Here is a 23,293-nt window from a genome sequence, read left to right as displayed (position 1 = left end):
ATTCCTGAGATTCTCATGGGATTAAGCGTGAAAATCTTGTCCGTATGATTTAGTGGAAAGTTAGGAGAAAGTGCCATTTCTCTGATTTCATTTGATATATGGGTTTTCTTATGGCTTGGAAAAACTTTGTTGGATTTCAGGCATATCTTTAGGGGTTTGCTGAACTTTCTTTTAGAGAAAAGTCATCCATAGATTCATGAATTTATTTTTGGTAAAAGATTTTTATATACAAATGTATTTTTTGAAGGAACATTTTAAATGCAAATGTTGGTACAATTTCTCGTTCTCAGAATAGAAAATAAATCTTCTCTTCATTGAAAGAGTTTTAGTAGCTTATATAACTGTTGTTTTTCGATTTAAAATGGATTTACGATCAGTAAAATACCTCTACACATCAAATGCTTGAATTTAACGGTTAAACTTTTCGAAATCTAACGGGACTTTTCTTCTTGGTAATTGTCTGAACCGATATTCAGCGATTCGAAACCGAAGTTTCCAGAGAGACTTTTGTTTTTCTGTCAATGTAGCAACAAGGTGATCTATGGGCCTGTGTCTACGTGCGTGATTGTGTGGGAATTTAAGGTGGTGATTGCGCCCTGCCTCTGGTGGCTGTGGCGCCCCAGGTACTGGCCTCGCGACCAGGGTTGCCAAAGCTGCCTTGCTGGCCTTTGCTTTGGGCTATAGTATCCGTACATAATATTATATATCATACATATAGCGAGGGGCGGTATATAAGCAGTCTGCCTCATAAGGAGCACATAAAGAGAGGAGAGAGTAGGAGAGTGGAGAGTGCAGAGAGGAGCTCTGAAGTTGGGCTGCGCTGCTCTGGAAACCACCCTTGTCCAGGTGGAGTGGAAGAATGGTTTTTGCAGGGGCTCGAAACATCGATCAGATGTTAGTTTTCCCAAAAGCCTGAGGTGAGCCCCTTTGTCTGTGTGCAGCACTGGATGGACTGGATGGACGTGTGTGCGTGTGCCTGCAAGTGTGCGTGCGAGTGTGGATCAAGGGAAGGACACCCTACCCTATAAGGGATCTACGAGTGGCTACGAGCAGGGGATGAAAAGTCATACCTCTGGTACGAGTGAGCGAGCTGCCGCTTGTTGTTTTCATTTCATTATGTTTTACATAAGCGACTGGCTGGAATGGGGGAAGGACATGAGGTGTGCGAGGGATGTGAGGGATACGAGGGACACGACACACGAAGGATACGTTATATTTTACTGTGGCGGCATTGCTGTGGCATTGTGTGTGCGCGCCATCAGTCAGTCAACGAAGTCATTTCCGCTGGCAGCGCTGCTCAGCCAACGCCGGCGTTCCGTTCCGTTCCGTGACAGTTCAGTTTTTGGAGTTGTGCCGCCAGATATCGGGGCACGCGACACAGAACGCTACCAGCTGTCCTGACGCAAGGACACACATTCTAGCACCGCACGACAACGACTACCACTACGACCACGAGCAGGAGCACTAGCACTAGCACGAGCACGAGCAGGAGCACCACTAGCCACCAGCCAAGGGAACCACGTGCAACCGCATCCTCTACTCAAGCCCCTACGGAGCCGAAAGGTAATAGCCCCACTGCTCCAAATGGCTGCCCTCAGCTTCAGCCCCTCACCACCGCCGCAGACAGCAGCCAAGTCCACTGCCGCCAGCTCGTCCGCCTCGAAGGAAAATAGCATCCAGCCACTGGGGTCCAGCAAGCCATTCGGCAAGATCACCGTCCATAATGTGCTCAGCGAGAGCGGGGCAAATGCCCTGCAGCAGCACATTGCCAACCAGAACACGATCATCCGCAAGATCCGCGACTTTGGAATGCTTGGAGCGGTCCAGAGTGCCGCCGCCTCCGCCACAACCAACTCGGGAACCTTGGGCCAACGCAAGCGACCCCTGGGGGAGTCCAAACAGAACTCTCAGAACTCCCAGAACAGTCTGAACAGTCTGATCACCCCAAGCAAACCGCCGGCAGCGACAACGGGCAATGCCAAGCGCAGCAAGCTGAGCAAGAAGAGCCAGGAGAAGGCGGCCAAGACGGCGAGCAGCCACACACCGGCCACGGCCAAGCAGGAGCCCACTGTTGCGTCCGCGTCTCCGTCCCTGGAGCTGGACGCCAAGGCGGCTGGTACGCCCGGACGCAAGGGCCTGCCGATGCCACAGGCGGTGGCGCGTCGCAATGCACGGGAACGGAACCGCGTCAAGCAGGTCAACAATGGTTTCGCTTTGCTCCGGGAGCGCATACCCGAGGAGGTATCCGAGGCTTTTGAGGCCCAAGGTGCTGGACGGGGGGCCAGCAAGAAGTTGTCCAAGGTGGAGACACTGCGCATGGCCGTGGAGTACATCCGGAGTCTGGAGAAGCAGCTGGGCTTCGATTTTCCGCCCCTGGGCTGCCATGCCAACAGCTCGAGCAGCGGAGACGACAGCTTCATGTTCATCAAGGATGAGTTTGATGGTCTGGACGAGCACTTTGATGACTCCCTGAGCAACTACGAAATGGAGGAGGCTGCCGCAGGAGCAGTAGCCGCCAGCCAGCAGCAGCACGAGCAGACAGAGCACCCACCAGGACATCAGGACACCAACACGGACCTGCTACCCAGTCTAACGACACTGAATGGGCTGCAGTACTTGCGGATACCGGGTACCAACACCTACCAGCTGGTGACCCCGAACATGCTGGGCAGCAGCTCCAGCCTGGACGAGGAGCATTTCGGTGCCTTAATTGACACAAATTGCCTGAGCAGCAATGCCAGTCCCGATCCCGATCCCCCTGCTGCCATGGCACTGCCTGCGATTGCAGCTGCCCAAAGCGGTTCGACCTTATCGCGATCGCCCGTGCCACCATCACCAGCAGCGGCAGCAACCGAGGCAGCGACAGGGGCAGCCACAAGCACAAGCAGTCCCTGCACATCCCCAACACAGCGAGGCAGTTCATCAATGGCTCAACCACCGAACTGCATTGGGCCCGAGACAGTTCTGGTTTCACCTGTCGCCGTTGCTAATGAACTCCTGTTGCAGGCGTGTGCCGCCCAGCTGCAGCAGCAACTGATCAAACAGGAATACGCCAACAGCAGGGCCAACACGAATACCAACACTAACACCAACAGCAATGCCAATGCCAATGGAAGTTCTCCGACAACATCCCTGAACTATTCACAGGATCAGGCCCAAATGCTGTGCTCCCCCCTCCTGCCCGCCTTCTACGATCAGGAGCCCGTTAGCTTCTACGACAATGTGGTGGTGGGGCTGCCCAGTTTCAAGAAGGAATTCAACGAAATGCTCCACCAGGATCAAACGGGAGCCACGGCAGTGGGATCAGTCGGATCAGTCGGAGTCGGGGGCTGTCTCTCCGACGAAAGCATGATCGATGCCATCGACTGGTGGGAGGCGCATACACCAAAATCGGAGACGGGACCGGCATCCAACTCCAACGACACATCAGCAGTGCTCATGTGATCGATATAAAGATCAGTATATATACGTATCTGTATAGTTATAGCGGAATTTTGTACGTTTTTTTGTTTCTCCTGTGGATCCTTGACTGAGTCATTGTGTACATATATATCTAGTAGAAAGGGAGACGAGACGAGATCCAGAGAGAACGAGTTGCCTGGCGCCTGGGAAACTTAGTCATCTAGTGATATAAACCAAAACAACTAACCAAATCTTCCCCAATTAGCCTCCCCTCACAAGCCCTCCCCCGCACAATAGTTAAACCTGAATGTAGGATAAAGATATATCCTTCTTTATTTGGGATTCCTAGAGCTAAGAACTTCACTTTTTATTATTTTTTTTTTGCCTGTTTAGTTCGGTAAGAATAATTTTTTTCATAGACCTAATTGAATGCCTCTTAATGTTGAATGATAAGTTGGGATATATACATACACATATGTAAATATATAAAATGCAAATATATATATGAACAATTTTGAAAAATCAAATGACAAACAAAACTCAATTATTGATGGAAGAATGCGGATCAAGGAGCAGCCACTCAATGGAGTGACTATAATCGTTTCATGTTAAAGAAGAAAACATTACAATTTAGGACTTAGGTCATAGGTAAGTCAATGTGCTCATAAAAACCTTTTTGTGATCAGAAGTAGACATGAAAGAGCTTTAGTGACTTTTGTGGGAATATAGAAATTTAGAGATATTTGATTGATCGCTTGCAGGCAAAAGAAAGTCCCTTATAGATATTTATTTATCTTCAAAGTTCTTTTTTGACAGCATTCAATGGGAGTACAATTACTCCCAAGTTGATCAAAGAGCAGTTCCCAGCGCTGATCCTGCGAAACAGATCAGATGTCTAACAGCAGCTACGGTTCCTATAAAGTCCCTCCCAATGGCGGCCCAACATGCACAGTCATCGCAGGGGAGCGTCTGGCACGGCATCGGAATCGGAGTCTGACCCATCCCGTTCCACAGTGAATACAAAAAAAGAGTGGAATGGATTCAGCATATCATGTTCATTTTCATAAGCGACCAAGCATGCAAGGACCCAGCGCTTGATGGATAGATGGAGAAAGAGACAGAGAGAGCGGGAGAGCGAAAAAGATAGAGATACATTTGCATATCAGGAAGGGAGGCAAGCAGGCGCTATGACATGAGCTGGTAAGGCACTGCGCTTGAGTGCGCCGCTTACTTAATATTCAAATGAGCCTCATGTCCTGCCATGTCCTGATAAATGACAGTGGCATATGCCCACAGAGACCGGCCGTAAGCCACCAGGGACTGCAACGTGGGAATGGAACTGGGAAATGGAAATTCGTAAGCATATCCTGCAAGTGTCCGGGATTCGTTTCGTAACGGTCCAATTTAAACATGCCCCTAATGACAGTGTAATTAAAAATGCAGTAACCTCAGGGATCGCGACTGCATATTGATGAGGGCTCTGATCTGGCAAGGCAACCGCAAAAGGTCGATCAAATTTTGAGGCATTCCCATCAAAATGAAGGTCCATTGATCTTGGTTGCACTTTGGATTTGCATAGCTTTAAGTGCCCGTAAAGAAGTTTTTTTTGGGAACTGATTGACAGATTCTGAAAGTGTTGGGCATGCGTAAAATCAGGCTTAAGGTAAAGATGAAAGCCAAGATTTTGTATATTGTTTAATTTCTGAATTTATCTGGGAGGGCATCTTTTTAATGGCTTCCTATTATCATGGGTTTAACATAGCATAAAAAAGAACCATATTCAAAGCATTAATGGAACTTTTCTGGAATGATCTACTAATCTTTTCAAAGTGTGGAACATTAAAACACTTTCACAGGCGCTCTTGGTCCTCTGTAATACTTTTAAGAGTGTTTGTGAAAAAGATAGGAGTACTCAGATCGATCTTCGATAATTATATTATTATTAATAATAAGTTATTAGAAAAATATATACTCGCATATCTCAGAAGACTGATCACAGGAGGAAGATCTCACCCCAACCCCAACCCACACGTAAATCCCTGCATATTTCCCACCCTCATCCTGACTTGGCGCTAGACACTCGGCTAATTGTATGCAGTCGGCATTGTCCTGTGCCTCGGTGTCTCCTGCTCCGCCTCATCTTTCGGACAGCTGCGAGGACTCGGGGCACAAAAACGAGAGAAAATAAGCAGAAAAACCCGCCAATCCAAAGGATAAATGATGCAAAATTATCCAAGACGAACTCCACACAAGCACACGCACACACATGCAGGGGAAAACAATAAGGAAAATCAATTGAAAATCGTTTGCCCATAAAGATACTCAAGGCCCTTGGGCGATGCCAAAGAAGAACCTTCTTGGCCTGTGCTCAACATGGAATGGGGGAACGACGCAAGCCGTGCATCTGCATCTGCAGTTCCCAAACCGATCTGTACCGTTCGGTGCGGTTCGGCTCGGTTTGGTTCGGATTCGATTCGATCAGACCTTGGGTAATAGGAGTGTGGGTTTCTCTATACCATGTATGTCTGTATGTCTGTGTGGGTTAGCTGAGGATCAGTCCTGTGCGCCTACAACCCCCTCGAGTGTCCCATCAATGGCATCTACCAGTTTCCAGTTTCCCGTTTCCAGTTGCCAGCCGAATATTTTCTATTCCCTATCCCCTATTCCTCTGCCCCGATCCCGATCCCAGCCAGGTGTGTTTGCCCAGGCTCGTTCTCGAGATACATTTTCCTTTCGTCTCCTTCAACTATTTCTTTGTGGGTGCCCTGTCCTGGCGGTAACTGTTCGCCGATCTGCCGTTAGCAGTGAAAATCTGCTAGCTCCTAGCTCCTAGCACCGTTCTGCACCGTTATGATTATTAAATATTGGTCCCAGGTAATGCGACACGCCCTGCCACTCTCTCCCTCGCTCTATCGTACACCTTCGATTTTGTTTCTCGTATTTCAATTTTCCATTCGATTCCCAAAAATCAATTTCAAACTCCGTTAGTTGGGCCTCTTTTTTTGTTTTGAATTTGTGAATGGAAAAGGCTTAGGACAGATGAATGCTCTGTTGCTCCTGCTCACCCCTACCCCTACCCGTTCCCGATCGGAACTCGTGTCCTTCGCAGCCCGGATTCGGTTACATAGCTCTGGGCGCTGGGCTCTCCTCTCGGCTCTGCTCCTTTGGCTGCTTTTGATTTTTCCCGTATGGCAAGTACAGTTATGCGATCGGTTCACGCCCCCGTGGGAGAGTCGAAGCCGCACATGTCACCATTGAATATTCATAAATCATTTCGTGTAATAACTCATTATTATCATGCCCCCACCACCGGGGATACGATCCGTTCCCGTTCCCGTTCCCGTTGCCGATCCCGCTCTTGATCTGTGCTCACTTAGCGTGTGCGCATGCGCATGCCCCTGAGTTGATTGGGTTCCATCCCGTGCCCCTCCTGTCACCGGCTCGGGGCATATTACATTACCATTGCCAGACCCACAGCCAGAGCCAGAGCCAAACCCATAGCCAGGTGCTACACGCAGATCGAGCTTGGGGCCAAGCACGCGCTGGCTGCCTGGCATTTCGATTGTAATTATGACAGATAACAAGTACTTGGGTACTTGGGGGATTGGATTAGGTGATATATTGCTGATTATTAATACAAACTCAAATTGAAGAATTACCAATATATGTATGTACTCGTATGATCTGCTATCATAGCAGTTCTACATTTATACATTAAGTTTCCGCAAATAACTTGTATAAAGAAGTCCAATAGATGATTGTTGTCAAAATCACAAATCCACCTTGGTTTAGGGGATACATATGTGTATCATGATTACCCACCCCACTATTAAGTGCTCCAATAAAATTATCTGTGACCTGCAGGAGTCCATCGTGAACGAAAAATATATCATTACAGAGACGATAATGATAAACGAGTGGGAAAGTTGTAAGCCGCGGCAAGGAACGCGGCTCTTTTTGTCTACCCATTACTCAATCAGTATGCATCTGAGCTTATGGTTTATGTAATCTATACACTGACTCTTGTGGCATCGCTGTTCTTAAAAGGGATCCCTTCGCGATTTCTCTCAATTTTTCCAGTCTTGTATTGAAAGGGAAAAAACATAGAGAAAAAAGGAGGAACCAAGACCGTTAGTTATGTTCCACTAATAAGTTTCAGCATTATTAACAGATGTATTGAGATATGATATTTTTAATAGATCTAAGGTAATAGATATAGTACTGCGGAAACCACTGATCTAGAACATGTTCAATAACAGCAGATAAATAAATGAATGTGTTACTTAAGTGGATTGATTCATTGATTGGCCGACTGAACAGCGAGCCATCTAAAAAGGAATCTGGCTCATAGATCAGCTCGTGCTCATGCTAGTGTTCATTCATACATTCATTCATTCAGATCTTAAGAGATCTTGCTACTTGCTTCAAGTGTCTGATCCGTTGATCCTCGAGTTTCGGCTTTCGGCTTGAGAGTTTTTCATTCAGTGATCAGTGGCTTTGATGTGATTTCTTAACCCAGTTTCCTAGATGCCTGGGCCAAGAGTTAAGGCTCATTTAGGCATTACCCAGCAAAGACTTAGCTGCTCTGCGTGGCTCCGATCTGCGCTGGCAATTACAATATTTGGCATATCCCTGAGGAGAACGTACTTAAGCTCTTTCAGGCATTCCCCTCCTCCAGTCTGTGCTCCTTGGAGTGGACGCACTTCAAGCCACAATGAGGCACTTAAGTGTGCGCTTTGTGTCTAAGACCTTAAGCGCTTAAACCGCAAATGGAAAACAGGTCAAGAGGATGAGAGCATAGTCCGGCTTGGACAACAGTCCGGTTAACACTTTCCAGAACCGCTTAGCCTGACCTGACGGTTCACCTAAGCCCTCCGCCCACCGTAAACCATAAAGAGATGATCTTGCGCATTGCGGCTGACAGAAATTGAGTTTGAGTTAATTTCATTCATGACTCCGAGTTCTGGTACCATATTGTCCTCATTTCAACATTGGAACGGGCAATGCCCCAATGAATGGCATAAGGACAACATCTGTTGCTGCTGTAGAAACTGATTCTATTACCGACTAAAACGGGAACAGTTGCCCCAAGCCTGGCCGCACATGTTTTCCAGGACATTTTCCATTTCCCTGATGTCAGTGTCTGTCTCCACGTGTGTCCCAGCCCAGCACTCTTTCTTGCTTTCTATTCGTTTTCTCGTGTTTTGACTAATGCACTCGGGGTGGCCGTGCTGTGTGAGAGCCTGGGCAGAGCTCTCCTCCCGGCATTGAGTCATCAAACGCTCGGTTCTATGACCAGCAGAATTTTGACAGCTCTTGGCCATTCAATGACAGCACTCCAGGAAGCGTTTTCAGTTCTCTGCAGTTTTGCATTGCATTGATTGAGTCGTCGTTGTCCTTGCCAACGGCCCTTCTTGTTGGGCCGCTCTTGTTGTCGAGCTCATTGGCCGGCTTTGTTCGCTTCCACTTCCCCTGAAGCTGCATTGAACTTGACAAAATGAGAATCGGGTCGGGTCCTCGCTCCCTGGCCAGGTGTGGGGTCCTTCAGGGAAGCACTCACAATGAGGTCGCCACTCTCCAGGCGAATGGCCACACGAAGCGAAGGCATCCCGGAAACAGTTCAATCATTGCAGAACAAGTGATTCAATCTCTGGGCTATATCCTGGCTCAAAGTGGAGTAGGATGTGGAAATCATTGCGAATCAGCCGCTCAAGATGTGGCTCTAAGTTTGGAAGCATATTTGGAAATTTCTTTGACTGCCAATAAATCTATCTATCCAACCCAACAAATGTATCCGCGATCTTCCATCCTTAGTTAATTGTAGAAAAATGCTTGGGTGGCGTAAGTGGATCCGATTTATTGAGTCGCATAGACTTCACGATTCCTATAGATACCGTTGATACTTCCTTTTTTTAGGGATCTAGTTATTCCTTGTATAAACCGCTGAAAAAACAGAGATTCTGCAGCTTTTTTTTTGTTTTTTTTTAATATGAATGATTTGGCGAGCATTGTAGGTATTTTGAGCTTGAATATTTAGCAGTTGAACAGACCTCGTAGTAAATAGTAAACAAAATAGTAGAAGAACAAAATCTTTAGGGGTATCAAAATGTTCCTACCACGGAATCATATGTTTACAATCATCTCTCTCTCCAGGCATTCCTTCAGTTCTATTCCCATTTGAAGCACATCTTATATCTTCGATATTTGAATTCTCTTTCGACCCCCCAATGGTCGAAGAAAACGTGAATTAAAAAGAAAATACGACTTCCCTTCCAGCACATGCCAAACGAGACGAATCTGGCAGAGAATAGACTATAAAAATTTCAATTTTATGGAATGTGGTTACCATTTGCCATTAGCCATTAGCCCAATGAATGGCAGTGGCAGTACGGCGGTCATCAAAGCGCCTCGAGTGTCACGCATGAGGGACATCCGAGCCTGTCCTAAAAGGGTTTCACCCGCCATAAAAAACTAAACGAATGTACACAAACATCCGGCTGGCAGCCTCCAAAAAATGGCAATGGTCCTGGCATTGGATTACAGATGATCGAACCATCGAACCGTCGAACCGTCGAGCCATCGGATGGACGGAGAGACACAGGTACAAACGCAATTAAATTGGTAACCGTAGCCGTTGGCGGCGGGTTGGTGTCGGTGTCGGTGTCGGCGCTATTTGCCTAGCGCAAAAAAGGACAATGACCAAACAGAATCGATGTGTGTGCGGAAGGACCTGCTGCATGTCCTTTTCGTCTCGCTATGCGGCATGCGGTATGTTCGGATGCTGCGCCCCGAACGGGTTCATTAATCGTGTTTGGCAACTGTGAAAACGGGAAAGGAAGAGCGGAAGAGCGGAAGAAACCGAAAGGATTTCCGCTTTGTTCCCATCTCGTTTCATCTCGTTTCATTTCGTTTCGTAATCCGATGCTCGTTAATCGAGCGAAACGGAAGATCGGCTAGGACCAAAAGTGAAAGCCGACTCCCTCCCAATCGGGTATCCAGTTAATCATTCAACTGCGGCAAGAGGAAGCAATGACAAGGCGAAAATACCGCCAAAAAACACACACACACACAAAAAGCGCAAAAGTCCATAAGATCTTTTGCATAAGATGCGCTGGAAAGACCAGAGATCCCATTGCGATAAGCTGCTCTCGATTGGCGGACAATGGCATTTTCATTTGTCAGCCTCTCCGATCGGTGCGATTAATCGCATTACAAATCGCCGCTGCACGACATGCGAGCCCCCACGAAATGAGGTGTCGACTTAAGTGAGCGAAGGGCAGCGATCTCCATCTCCATCCCCATCTCCCCCTGCCTCTCCTCTATCGATCGATGCTGCGATCAGCGTAATGCTAACAAATATGCGTGGCTCCCAGACAATCCCGCAACCGGAAAGGAAAACCACAATGGTTCGCCCAGGCCCAAGCTCCAGCCCAGGCCCAGGCCCAAGCCTCTGTCCTTGGTCGAGGCCCCGGGGCGGCATCAATATTTTGACAGTGCCATCGATTTGCGGCTGTAGATTGCCTCGCATTAGCGCATTACCCCAATGAGGGGCAAAATATGCAGCTCTTTGTCATTGCAGCAGGTTGAATGCAGGCACATTATCTTCCATATTTCGAAGACTGGTTCCCAAGACCAAATGTTTTATGGATTATATGGCCCTTGAGCTCTGTGTGTTCTTTCTGCAGAGATCGCTATGGGAAAGCCAATTATCTTGATGGTACTCATATAAAGAGTTCTCCACCTTAGCAGAGAACTGTAGGACAGAACACTTTATACTTTATAAGACTTTTGTACACGGATCACATCTATAAGTTGAGTTTCCCAATAATATTGGACCTCACCACAGTACCCCGTTAAAAAAATTAAACTAGAATATCTTCAATTATAATTTTTGCAGCTCAATTGGCTGCTTGCGATGGCGTAAGTATATTTTTAATATTTTTTGGGTTTCATTCAAACCATGTGACTTAATAAATATTACAGTAGACAAAAAAATCACACTACTTGGCTAGGCAAAAAAAAAAAAGATTGGAAACGATAAAGAAGGGAAAGAATATTAAGACACATAAGAGGCACATCTGCGTAGAATAGTGGATTAGGATTATGGATATATACGCGCACCACCAGCGTTATGACCAACAAAAAAGGTATAGTAAAGATATAACAAAAAGTTGGAGCGATGGATGATGGACGATGGAAAGTGGAACATTCCCATCACTCACGGGGTTGACTCTCTGGCTGACTGGCGGCTTCTAACTGTTCGGTTTCGGATCTGTTCGGTTCGGTTCGGTTCGCTTGGGCTCTGGGATTCATCGTCCAGCATATGTACAGAGTTGGATCGTCTGGGGGCCTTGTTGGTGGTGGTGGTGTTCCAGGTATAGATGATCTAAGCGACAGTCGCGTACTTGCGCTTCTCCAGGGAGATGTTGAAGCCATTCTCGAGCTTGAGAATGATGTCGGCCTGCAGCTTGAAGTCCGCCTCCGTATCGGTTGAGTGGACAATGTAGTTGCGCACGATGGTGGAGAGCAGTACCTTCAGCTTGAGCATCGCGTACTTGCGGCCCACACAGCTGCGGGGTCCGGCACTGAACGGAATAAACGAGTAGTAGTGCCTGTTGGCCATGCGCTCGGGCAGGAAGTTGTCCGGATCGAACTTGGTCGGGTTGGGATAGATGTCGGCACGACGGTGCACGCAGTACTGCAGGACGATGACGGTGGTGCCCTTGGGTACGGTGTAGGGGCCGCTGGCCAGCTTGAGATCGTAGTCAAGGCGGCGAGCGATCAGGGGTACTGGGGGGTACAAGCGCAGAGTCTCGAGAATGACGCGCTCCAGGTACTTCATCTCGTTGGTGTCGGCAAAGGTGCAGTCGCGCAGCATGTTGTCGCCAAAGATGGCCTTCTGCTCGGCAAAGACCTTCTCCTGGATGTCCTTGTGGATGCCCATCATGCAGAGGGCAAAGCTGGAGCCGGCCGAGGTGGTATCGTGACCCTCGAACATAATCGTGTTCACCTCATCGATGATGTCCTTCTCGTTCCACTCAATGTCGGGGTTCTTTGCCATCTCGACCATGGCATCGAGGAGGGCCAGACGGCGCTTGGCGCCGACATCGTTCTCATCGATGTCATCGAGATCGTCGCGAAGTCCCTCCTTCTTGGTGGCCGGTGTCGAAACAGCCTGCACCTCGTCGACAATGGCGCGCGACTCCTCCTGGAAGTTTTGCTTTCGGTCCTTCACCACCTTGCTGGTCATGCCCAGAATGATGTTCATCATGCGGTCGCCCTTCTCGCGCAACTTGGTAAACTTATAGATCGAATCCAGACGGTACAGAAGCTTGACCTGGCGCTTGTGGATGATGTCACACATGTCGACCACGGCCTGGGCATACTCGAAGCTCTTGTTGCCCTCGGGCAGCTTCTTCACACCCATGGCGGTGGAGAGCAGGATGTCGACGGTGGTGGTGGACATGTAGTCGTGCACATCAAAGGACTTGCCGGTCTCGAGGCCCATGCGACCCACAACCGACTTGGAGTGGTCCACAAAGGTGGGCACAAAGCTCTTCAGAATGCTCTGATGGAAGGTGGGGGCAATCATCTTGCGATGGTGGCGCCAGTGGTGTCCGTTGCTGATCAGCAGGCCATCGCCGAACCATGGCTTGAAGTAGCGATACTCCTCGGCCTTGGTCAAATGCTGGTGCCCGCTCAGGATCAGCTCAATGTCGTTGGGATTGGTGAGGAAGACAAGGAGGACATTGCCCAGCCAAGCCTTCATCGTCTCGCCATACTTATTCAGGTAGCCGAGTCCCACATTCAAGATCTCAGCATTGCTCAGGCCAGCGACCATGTGAGCTTGTCCCAACAGCGGCAATCCTGGCGGCGACGGTATGTTGGCCACCATGCGGTACTCCCGTGTATTCCGGCGCCAGTACTCGTACAATCCCAGGGCCACTATGGTGCCCACCAGGGTGGTGAGCATGGGGCTGAAGCCGAGTCCCGATGTCGATGTGGCCGCATGTTGCAGCGTCTCCTGCACCGTGTCCACTGTCATTGTTGCTCCGTGTCCTTATGGTCTGCCTTCCTTGGGTGATTCCTAGTCTGCTAATCCTCTAGTTCTAGTTCTAGATGGCACTGGTGCGGCTCGCTTTCAGTGCTCAACTGTGGGGCTAGACAGGCCGATGGCTCAATTTTATGCCCACCGGCCACCTACCTCGGACTGTGGACGTAATCGCTTGGGGCTTGGGGCACGCCAAGAGTCAAGCATATTCTGTATTGCGGCGCATCGATTGGCGGCTGGCGGCGAATTAGCAAACCAAATCCCATCCATGTCACGTAGCCATTCAGTGCCGCTGTTGTCCGCTCGAAGCGATTGCCCTTTGGAAGCGCTTGCCCGGCTCGTCATTGCCAGCCATGGGTCGATCAATCGGTTGGTCGGTCGGTCGGTCAATCACGAGCTGATTGATTGCCACACGGCCATTGAAAGTGAGCGTGCACACTCTCTTCCGCCTGCTTCCTGCGGAAGTGCTCAGGAGGGCGGCAGGATGCTCGCCAGATTCCGTCCTGGCTGTGAATGGGTATGCAAAGTGGTTAACGACTGACTGACTGCCTACCTGTGCGCACTCACGTGTATGATTTACCTGCTGCTACCAGGCTGGCTGCTGCTCCTGCTGCAGAACGGAAGTGGGTGATCTGCCTCGACTGTTGTTCCCCTTTCGGGCTGATCCTGGTCCTCTGCCTGATCCAGTGTTTTGCTTTCGCTTTTCATTAAATTCAATTTCGGGGCTTTTGTCCGCAACACCTGAACAAAAATGCAAAACAAAAAAAGTATAAAAAAAAAACAAAGGCCATGGAACTGCAGACAAAAGGAAGGAAGCTGTCGCTTTTATTATCCTCCAGCTACTGCTCCTGTAAGGAATACCTCCGCCGCCGCCGCCGCCCACTCCTACTCCTGCCCCTGGTGCTGTTTGCCATGAGGATCTCCATGATCCGTCTCTGGTGTTTATTATTTCAAGTGATCCCTTTTACTATTTATTTTCATTGGCAATTGGATTATTTCTACGTTCAGCAGAGCGCGTGTTCAGGGCGTGTGTGTTCTCCTTTGAGATTGGGTTCAACCTAAAAGTTATTATGTAAACATAGCTCCACTCTTCAAATTAAACAATGCTTTTACCACGGGGCTATCTCTAACAATCTGTAGTAGATTGTCACCCGAAAAGCAGACTGTAATTTATACGATTTCTCCCAATTTTGAGATGTTTAAATAAGTTCAGATTAAAAAGTCTTATGTTGATAGAACATCGGTTAAAATGGCATAAAATACTAGAGGCAGTTTATTCAGTCGGTAGGTACCAAGCCCATTCAATATTAATGGAATTAAACTTAATAACAGAAAAGCTTTATTTCCGGACTTAAAGCGTAGAATGAATATATAGTGAATACTTTTTGATTTGTAGGATTCTTTTGAAAAATCCATTTCTTTTTTCTGGCTCTTCCTTTCCCCAGTGTCTGGCACCTCGTCAAATGCATCCGGGAGCATCTAGGACCACGAGGCCACCGCTGTCTTCGGCGACAATGGTTCAGGCGTCGTAGGGCTTCAGAAGAGCTTCCGTCGTATATTAGCATTGTGATTTTCTAGCCGCTTCTTGTTGCTGTACCTGATATACATTCGGCCCCGATTCTCCGTCCTGTAGTCGCTTTCCTGGTCCCCGGGAAACAGACTTAAGGGTTCGCTCTCCAAACTCCGGCAGCTCCACCAGATCGAAGGACCGTGGGCAATCCTCTTCCTGGCGCGATCTGCACTGCGCTCCACGAACTCGTCGTAGATCGTATCTCCTTCCAATCCACAAAGGGATTCAGAACCATATTAAGGTACCCTACGATATTGTCATCCAGTTGTTTCTTTTGTATTTAAAAGGTAAAAATAGTTTTATTGCATTTTTGATTGAAAGGTCTTCTCCAAACCATTTAAATTCAAAGAATTACAATGAACTTTAATCGAATTGTTTTAGACATGGATTTGTAATGGTTTCTGAGGATTTTGTGTGTCGCTTTGTTGTTCTTTTTTTTTGTTTGACTAAATAAATTACATGGTTGTGTGAGGAGCATGCGTGTGTTGTTTTAGTTTCTGCTCTTTCTTATGACGTAACTGATTTACACAACTTTATATATGCTAATTAATTTATGTATATGAATACGTACATATATAGATGTATATTTAGATATATGCTAAATATATGCAGGTGACTTTTATCGATTTGCAGTGATAGCAAAACCAAACGTATATATGTATATCCAAGTAGGAGTTATGCATGCATGTATGTATGTATGTAATAATAGAAGATAATGATAAAAAAAATACAATATATAATCGTTTGATTTTACATAAAATTATGTTCTTTTTTTATACCGGAATCGCGCATTACAAGCTAAACAATGTCTTTTATCGATTGAATGAATTCTGTTTTCGACCATTAACGGTCACAAAAACACGCCCCAAAAAAAAGCGAATAAAATATAAAAAATATAAAATATAAAACTCAGACGGGGGGCACAACAAATGACTTACGATGACAAGGAACAAAGCGTACAAAACAGACGGGGTACGGAGGACTGGGGACAAGGTAAAGTGATATACAGTGATACAGTGGGACAGTGGGACGCGAATAGAACGTGAGAGCTGAGCACAAATGACACAAGACTTCGTTAGGCAAGGCACGTGCTCCCAACCCGCCCTCGTATTGGCTGGGAGACACGGCGCTCGGGAGTATGGCATACATGAAGCAAAAACATAAAACATAGAATAAAACTGATTAAAATATAAGCAAGAAAAGTAAAAGGGACTAGGAGGTCAACATGTAAGCATATTTTACACAAGTCAAAGGTCAAACCGAGAAATCCGCCTAATTGGTTCGGATTTGGATTAAGTTTAGGATAAGGGGGAAGTATGGGGAGTAGGAGAAGGCGCCTACGTTGTCTCACTGAGATGCACACAGTGGGCATCCTGCATCAATTGCGTGAGTCTCTGCGTAAACGTTGGAATGTCCTGCAAGAGGGGAAACAATTTTAAAACACTCCACGTATAATCGAAGTAGATTGGACAACGCTTTAGACTTACACTTGTCTGGCAGATCTCCTCGAGCACTGTCTGTGCCACCGGTAGCGAGGCATGGGCAAAACTCTCGAGCAACTGTCTGCGATCCACCTGGCCCATGGCATACAGCGCCTGGGCAATCATATCAAAGTGCAGGCTACCCTCGCCACTCAGCAGCAAATTGAGCAGGGCCCGCTGAAACGAGGCCAGCAGCTGCTCCTTGAACAGGGCTCGCTGGTACAGACGACTGCGCTCGTTCACATTCTGCATGGAGAAGAGCACGCTGCGCACGTTGCTGGGATCTGTGCCGCTGACCAGCATCTGACCGTAGGCATTCAGTATGGCCATAAAGTGCGCCGGATGCAGATTGTCGCTGCAATTGAAATTGTTCGAGCCGCCACCACTTGCGCCACCACTATGACCGTTTGACAGTTGGTTCTTGTAGAAGAACTGCCACTTACAGGTAAGCACGCTGTAGGCACAGAGAGAGAGAATGGATTCGTTGACAATAAGAATGGATCTTTACGAAAGGAAATCTCTCACCTGTCGAACAGGGCGTAGAGTAGGCTGGTAATCTCGCTGCTATCGGTGGCCGCATTCTGTTGCTGCAGCAACGGCAGTATCTGCTGTGTGCTAAAGTCCAGAATCGAGGGCAGCAGACCCAACGAGGCGCTGCCCGGCTGCTCCACAATGAGCTTAAACATTTGCAGAATCTTTTCCATCACAGCCAGGCGGCTCAGCGTCAGTTGTTCCCTTTTTTTTTTAATTGGAGGAGGGGTGACCCGAACGAAAACGAAAGAAAGAGAAAGAGTTAGCCTGAATTGAAAAGAGATGGGAACAGTATGGTGCTATGGCCAACCTGCTGCTGACACTGATAAACAGGGTGATCATCTCCTTGATGAACTGGGCGCCCAGGTGAGTGGGCAACGAGCGCAGCATGCTCAGGCTGAACTCGGCCACCGTGATGGCCATGGCAATGCTGCTCAGGCCATAGCTGTTGAAGATCGTCAAAGCCTTGTTAAGGATGGGCTGCAAATTAAGCAGAAAGATAGAGGTAAAGATGAGCTGATTTTTGGGCTCCTTCGTTAGTTCCTGCATCCCACCTTGAAAGTGCTGGCCAACATGTCCTTGGCATTCCCACCGGTGGCCTTGAAGTACTCGATGAGTGATGTGAATGTGCCAAGCAGAGTGAGCGTGGTGGCCGTCACCTTGCTTTCGCCAGCCAGGCTCAGATCCAGCTCGAGAAAGTTCTGGGCCAGGCCCTGGATGTACTCGCGCAGCATCCACTGGCGCCGCTGGTAGTCCTGCTGCTGCTCGGGCACACACTTCCAGGGCAGCACCATATAGCTCACTAAACTGATGTGCACATTGATGCAGACCTGGCGCGGCAGTTGAGTGCCCAGACGAGGCCCCGCCTGCAGCAGGCTCTGGATCTGCGGAATATCCAGCAGGCACTTGGGCCGTATCACAGTTGAGATGAAGAGCAGCAGTTCGCTGGCCGCCTGCTGCACAATGGGCGAGGCGGCCGACAGCGAGTTATTGAAGGCAAAGATGCTGCCCAATATGGCGAAGAGGCGATGCAGCAGCTCCTCACTGCTCATCGCCTTCGACAGCGGGAAGATGCTGCGTATGGCCAGCAGAACTTGAGCGTAGCTAGAAGATTAAAGCACTTGAGCACGTGGGCACTTGAGAGGCATGCAAATGAATGCCAATGATTTCTTACAGGTTATCCAAATCAGTCTGAAAGGTGGCCTTGTCCATATCTGTTCCCCCGATGCGATTGCTGGCCAAAAGCTGCAGCGTCTGCAACAGGCTGTCGGAGAGCATTTGCAGCTGGGCCTCCATCTCGTCGGCCACACCCGGAGCGGCCGTCGATGTGTCCATTAGCGGGGCCAAACGCACCACCGCCTGGCAGACGGTGGCAAAATCGCGCAGAATCTCGCCTACATTGGCATGCTTCAGCTTTCGGGCGGCCTCATAGGAGCGACTGCTGCCATGGTCAAGGGCATGCTCCAGCGACATTAGATACATCTGCGGACGCGACCAGTGGGCAAAGACTTGTGCGAAGACAATGTGAGCGCCCCGGGTGCTTGCCAAGAGGGCGAGGCACTCGAAGCATTGATCAAGGAACTGCTGCCACTCGGTGGTGGGGGTCTGTCCCACCAGGGGAGGAGAAAGAATCAGTTGGATCAATTGGATTGAATGGGATTGAATGGACAAACATACATCATCCTCCATGAGCTCGTTGTCCAGCACCTCTAGCTCGGGCTTATTCGCCTCGAACTGTGTGCGTCGCATGATCTCATCGACCAGTTGGGTGAACACATGATTAAAGCGCGTTATCTTCGCCGGCTGCTGGGCAATAGCCTTAATAATCGGCGACCAGATGTCCAGTTTCTCCGTAAAGTCCAGAGCGCCATGCACTGCAGATAGGATGGATAACAAGAAATAGTTGTACGCATTTCCTTATCAAAAAGGGAGAGAGTAGAGGAGAGTCTTACATTCTGTGGTGCAGCCGTAAAGCTGATTAAGAAATGTCTCGAGCACCTCCGGCTCCTGCATCAGCTTTCCCGCATACTTCGTGGTGTAGAGGCGCAATAGTTCCCGAAACTTGTCGCTGTACATCTCGCTCTGCTGCTTGTTGACGTTGTGCTGCTCCAGTAGACTGCTAACGCCGCCCATCAGGGTACCTGCATAGGGTAGCGGCTTCTGCAGGTAGAGCAGCTCGTTCAGCACTGAGAGGGCGGCCAAGGAGATGGGCTCGTTGGCGGGTCGCCATTGTGATAGATCGAGTATGCTCATGAGGAAGTACTCCGAGATCAGTTCAGTGCGTATCCAGGAGACCAAATGTTGCACACAGCCGAGAAGCTCCAAAATAGAGGAACTGCAATGGACCCACATACACAATTGGACACAAATGGATAAATTAATGAATGCACATTGCTCCGCTTCCGCGAATACATCTTGAGTATCGTATCTGTTGGCTCTGCAGCAACATACCTTAGTTGATTGTCATTTGGCAGCGCTGAGGTTAGACTAAAGTCCATGAGGGTGTTTGGTATGGTCGATTGGATGTCTTTGCCGTTGATGTGGCAGACGGCGATTAGTAAATATTTGGTGACTAAGTCCATTACATCGGGTATACACATGGAAATGCTGAAACACACGACACACCAAAAACAGATGGTAGAGGAGTGGTCAATGGCCAATGGCCAATGGCCAATGCCAATGCAGAGGGATTAGTGCACAATTCAGATCCGGGACATCCGGTACAGATCATGGACAAGAACAAAAATGTGAGTGATGCAGGATGCAGGAATCACAGGCACTCAGGCACTTACCAGGAGTAGAAGTACTGTTTCCATTCGGTGGTCAGGTCGCCGCGATTACTCACCACCTCCTCGGACGTGACGCGCAACAGATTGATCCCAAGGGCAAAGCGGGTCTTTGTCAGCTCCATGCAATGCTGCATGTAGTTTGGATCTTGTTCGGGAAACTCACGTTTCCCCATCAGTGCAATTAGCTGCGCCAGCGTATCTCGATGCCGTCGCGCCCCATTCAGCATGCCTAGCTGGGCGTAGGTGTTCCACAGAGTTTCGCGCAACTGTGCTCGATCCGAGGGCGTTAGCTGGGCCCAGCGACGCGTTATCGTATGCTCCAGCGTGGAGGTGCTGAAGAACCAGAGGAACTGGTTATCCGTAAAGCTGTTGCCGGCGGTGGCCACACGCAGGCACAGCTGCCATGCCTCCGGCTGCGACTTGAAGGCCAACAGATTGGTCTCAATTTCACGTTTGCGTGCATTGCTCGTCGTTGGCTGATAAAACTCGTGCAGCAGCACCTCCACCGTCGACATGGATGCAGCATGCTGTCCAAGAAAAGGAGTAGTTTGAATCAACACCAGTACCATTGGCCAGTCCGAGCACGGTGGGCGGCGGATGGGAGGAGGCTATGACTTGAACTTACCATTTTTTGATATTTGTGGACGACACGTAAGTGCGCGCGACCCCCCCGCGGTTGTGTGTGATGTACTTGGTGATTGCGCTTTCAGTCCCTGGGTGGATTTGTGTACATCAGCAGTCGGCGACAGGAAATTTCATGTTTTCTTTGTGTATAGTAGTCGCGAATAGTATCAGTGTGACCGCGGACTTATCGATAAAATGTACCGTCTGACCCTCAGAAATATACCAAAATATACCATCTCAATTTAAAAATATACCGTAAATATACTGTCGAATTCAAGTTAAATTATACATATTCCTCGATTTTGATATTCCGTGGAATATTAATAACTACCTAGATCTCTCAGCCCTGCCCACATTATTTTATCCCATTGATGAATAAATTTTCTACAAGATTAACTACTTTTAAGTACTCGCATGTATTGTATTTTGACTTAAACACGGTTTACAAAGAGAGCCTTACCCGATTCGAGTTCGGCTATCGATACTATCGACTGGATACGAGTGGTGCGCGCCAAATAGAAATTGTTTGAGCGACAGTGTAATTTGCAGCACTGAATCTAGTGCTATTAGGCGCACGTCACATTGGTAGTCTATCGATAGACTATCGTATTCAGTTGAAGTCGCATATTTGAAATTTAGAGAAAAAAACACACAAAGCTCTCCATGACTGAAATCTATTTATAACAATTCGAATTGCTGTACTGGAAAAGAACATAGATCTTATTGTTCCCTAAATTTATTTGGATAAACTCCAGGTAAGTCCATCGCTTGGACGTACAGAAAAGTTCAAGCTTTCACATGACCGCCTGTCATCTATATCGTCAAACGGCGAAACTCGTTTCCTAAAAAAAAGGTGCCAAATATTTGCCAAAATCGACTGGGTCGCAGAAGTGATTTAAATACATTTGTTTAATAACTTTTTGACATTACTATCTTGACTTTGAAATCTAGTTGCTTTGATCCACAAAAGCCCACTGAAAACATAAGCACATCCTAGCAATCAGCAAGGCAAGCAAGTTGAAAAATCTCAATTATTTGTGTACTTTTTGATATGAAAAATAACAGAACAAAGGCTTTCTGATTTTGGCACAAAAATTCAGTTATTTCTTTCTTTTCTACAAAGCACATATTCAAATATTGAAATTCGCGTTCACCTACACTTGCACTAACGCGACAAGCTTCTCCGTTTTGCAACACTCAATTTTGCCCTGTGCTGAAATAAGTTATTTTTTGGCGTTTTTCTAAAATATTCCGCTCCGGCGCCAGTAATGCAGCAGGCCCAATCAGTGAAACGTTCCCGTTCGCCCACTGAAGATACTTTGAACAATAATAAAATTCAAAGCAAGGTTCTAGTCACACAGAAAATAAGCGACGCTTCTGATCCGGAAAAAATGAAGCAAGTTCATGGTAAACCAACTATAAATTTAACCGGCAAAAGCGCCGCACATAACACATAATAAACCAAAATGGTTTCCCGCCCCATTCCACTTGCAGAAAAAACTAGAAAGCTGTTGTTTGCAGGCGCCGTTGCTGCAGCTGCAGCATCTTCGAGCTCTGACGGAACTCCGGCTAACGGTGCCACCACCAATGCTGGAAACGGTACAAACGCTCCATCGACTGGGCAACATATGCTATATGGAATCACAGGCAACGGCAACATTTCAATTCGTAACATGGCGATTGATATCGTAAATCCTCGCCTGGAGCGCAAGCGCTCACGCTGCTGCCAGCGTCAGACCCTAATACACGACCGTTGTGGCAACTGCACTGATTACTTGTGCGAAGAGTGCGGCTACTCCTGCCGCGAGTGTTCCAAGTTCATTTGCCGCGCATGCGTTACTGTATTGTGAGTACATGCGTGTGTTTTTGCTTATGTGCTTGCACTATACAAGTATGCCAATCGTTTTCACTGTATTTTCTTTTGCCCATGCAGTGGTAATCATTTCGATGAGGCCGATGACCCGTTGTGCGAGCGATGCCAAATGTATAATGCTTAGGCAATACGTAAATCGGGCTGGTTCCTTCCCTTCCACATGTAACACACTACACATCTAAGGACTGATTCTGGTTTAAGCTCCGGGGGAAGCTTAAACAATATAAGCTCGATTCACGCGGCTCCAACACACATACACAAACATACCACGCCAAAAACGATTCCAATATTCCTGTGTTCACCTTCTATGTATGTATGCTCCAGAGCAACTAGATATTAACAAATAAATACATTTATTCAAAACCTGGTCATTGAATCCCCCGAAAAAAACCACTGGACACTATACCAAGAACGCTAAAACACATTTCCAAAGAATAAGTGGCGCCTTCTCATGATGCTTGACCAGGCATTTTTTTTACAATTTGGCTTCCAATATGGCGGTACTCGGTACAACATGTCAGAGTGTGTGTGTGCCGCAGCTACGTCTTAACCTCAAAGTTTACAGAAATTGTAATGGAATCCATTTGCAGGCTGAGAAAATGGAGTCCCTGCTGTATGACATTTCCGCGCACAAAATGCTCGAAAAATTGAGGTTAACTAAAAAAGATGATTAAATGGCGAAAAGGCCACGTGACTGACGATGGTGGCAAAATGGAGTCCATGGAACGTTTGCGCTTGCTCCGTGGCATTGCTTTGATTTTGTCAAAATCAAATGCATATCAAGCGTACATTCATAAATATATATTTATTGTGTGGGAAGTGGATTGCTCGTCGATATTTTAATATATTTATGTATTTTCTTATTGGGAGACCTTTTCTTGTTGAGACCCAACGCATTGGCATTGAACAACAAGTGCATTTGCACCTTCGACATACATATGCACATATTTTTGATCCACTTGCAAAGGAATC

The 23,293-nt window shown here is 47.7% G+C and overlaps 4 protein-coding genes and 1 long non-coding RNA gene across 6 annotated transcripts; 2 read left to right on the top strand and 3 right to left on the bottom strand.

The window, feature by feature from the left end:
* Positions 1-1,180: 1,180 nt before the first annotated feature.
* On the top strand, positions 1,181-3,890 carry ase (asense). The gene has a single exon (XM_001354750.4). It carries the CDS (start codon positions 1,585-1,587, stop codon positions 3,442-3,444), a length of 1,860 nt encoding a protein of 619 aa, XP_001354786.3. The 5' UTR covers positions 1,181-1,584; the 3' UTR covers positions 3,445-3,890.
* Positions 3,891-11,337: 7,447 nt separating this feature from the next.
* Positions 11,338-13,568, bottom strand: Cyp4g1 (Cytochrome P450 4g1). Its single transcript, XM_001354751.3, has one exon. It carries the CDS (start codon positions 13,445-13,447, stop codon positions 11,789-11,791), a length of 1,659 nt encoding a protein of 552 aa, XP_001354787.1. The 5' UTR covers positions 13,448-13,568; the 3' UTR covers positions 11,338-11,788.
* A 497-nt stretch (positions 13,569-14,065) lies between these two features.
* On the bottom strand, positions 14,066-15,222 carry LOC117184439 (uncharacterized). Its single transcript, XR_004469792.1, has 3 exons — positions 14,567-15,222; positions 14,315-14,511; positions 14,066-14,194 (listed from the first exon to the last, which is right to left on the bottom strand). It is a non-coding gene; the product is annotated as an uncharacterized lncRNA (long non-coding RNA).
* A 137-nt stretch (positions 15,223-15,359) lies between these two features.
* On the bottom strand, positions 15,360-20,641 carry ebo (ellipsoid body open). 2 transcript variants are annotated; one of them, XM_002134055.3, is made up of 11 exons: positions 20,450-20,641; positions 19,828-20,351; positions 19,487-19,642; positions 18,988-19,370; positions 18,713-18,909; positions 18,210-18,640; positions 17,590-18,139; positions 17,346-17,515; positions 17,030-17,239; positions 16,511-16,958; positions 15,360-16,438 (listed from the first exon to the last, which is right to left on the bottom strand). In XM_002134055.3, exons 1-11 carry the CDS (start codon positions 20,450-20,452, stop codon positions 16,361-16,363), a joined length of 3,150 nt encoding a protein of 1,049 aa, XP_002134091.1. In that variant the 5' UTR covers positions 20,453-20,641; the 3' UTR covers positions 15,360-16,360. The 2 variants fall into 2 exon arrangements, with proteins under 2 accessions (XP_002134091.1, XP_033237733.1); XM_033381842.1 differs by having other exon boundaries at positions 18,210-18,909.
* Positions 20,642-21,472: 831 nt separating this feature from the next.
* LOC4814619 (apoptosis regulatory protein Siva) lies at positions 21,473-22,583 on the top strand. Its single transcript, XM_001354753.4, has 3 exons — positions 21,473-21,855; positions 21,943-22,294; positions 22,382-22,583. The coding sequence occupies exons 1-3, from the start codon at positions 21,717-21,719 to the stop codon at positions 22,443-22,445; spliced, it is 555 nt and encodes a 184-aa protein (XP_001354789.3). The 5' UTR covers positions 21,473-21,716; the 3' UTR covers positions 22,446-22,583.
* The last annotated feature ends 710 nt before the right edge of the window (positions 22,584-23,293 follow it).

Source organism: Drosophila pseudoobscura, chromosome X (assembly GCF_009870125.1).
Source record: "Drosophila pseudoobscura strain MV-25-SWS-2005 chromosome X, UCI_Dpse_MV25, whole genome shotgun sequence".
NCBI lineage: Eukaryota > Metazoa > Arthropoda > Insecta > Diptera > Drosophilidae > Drosophila > Drosophila pseudoobscura.
This window is presented reverse-complemented; position numbering and strand designations above follow the sequence as displayed.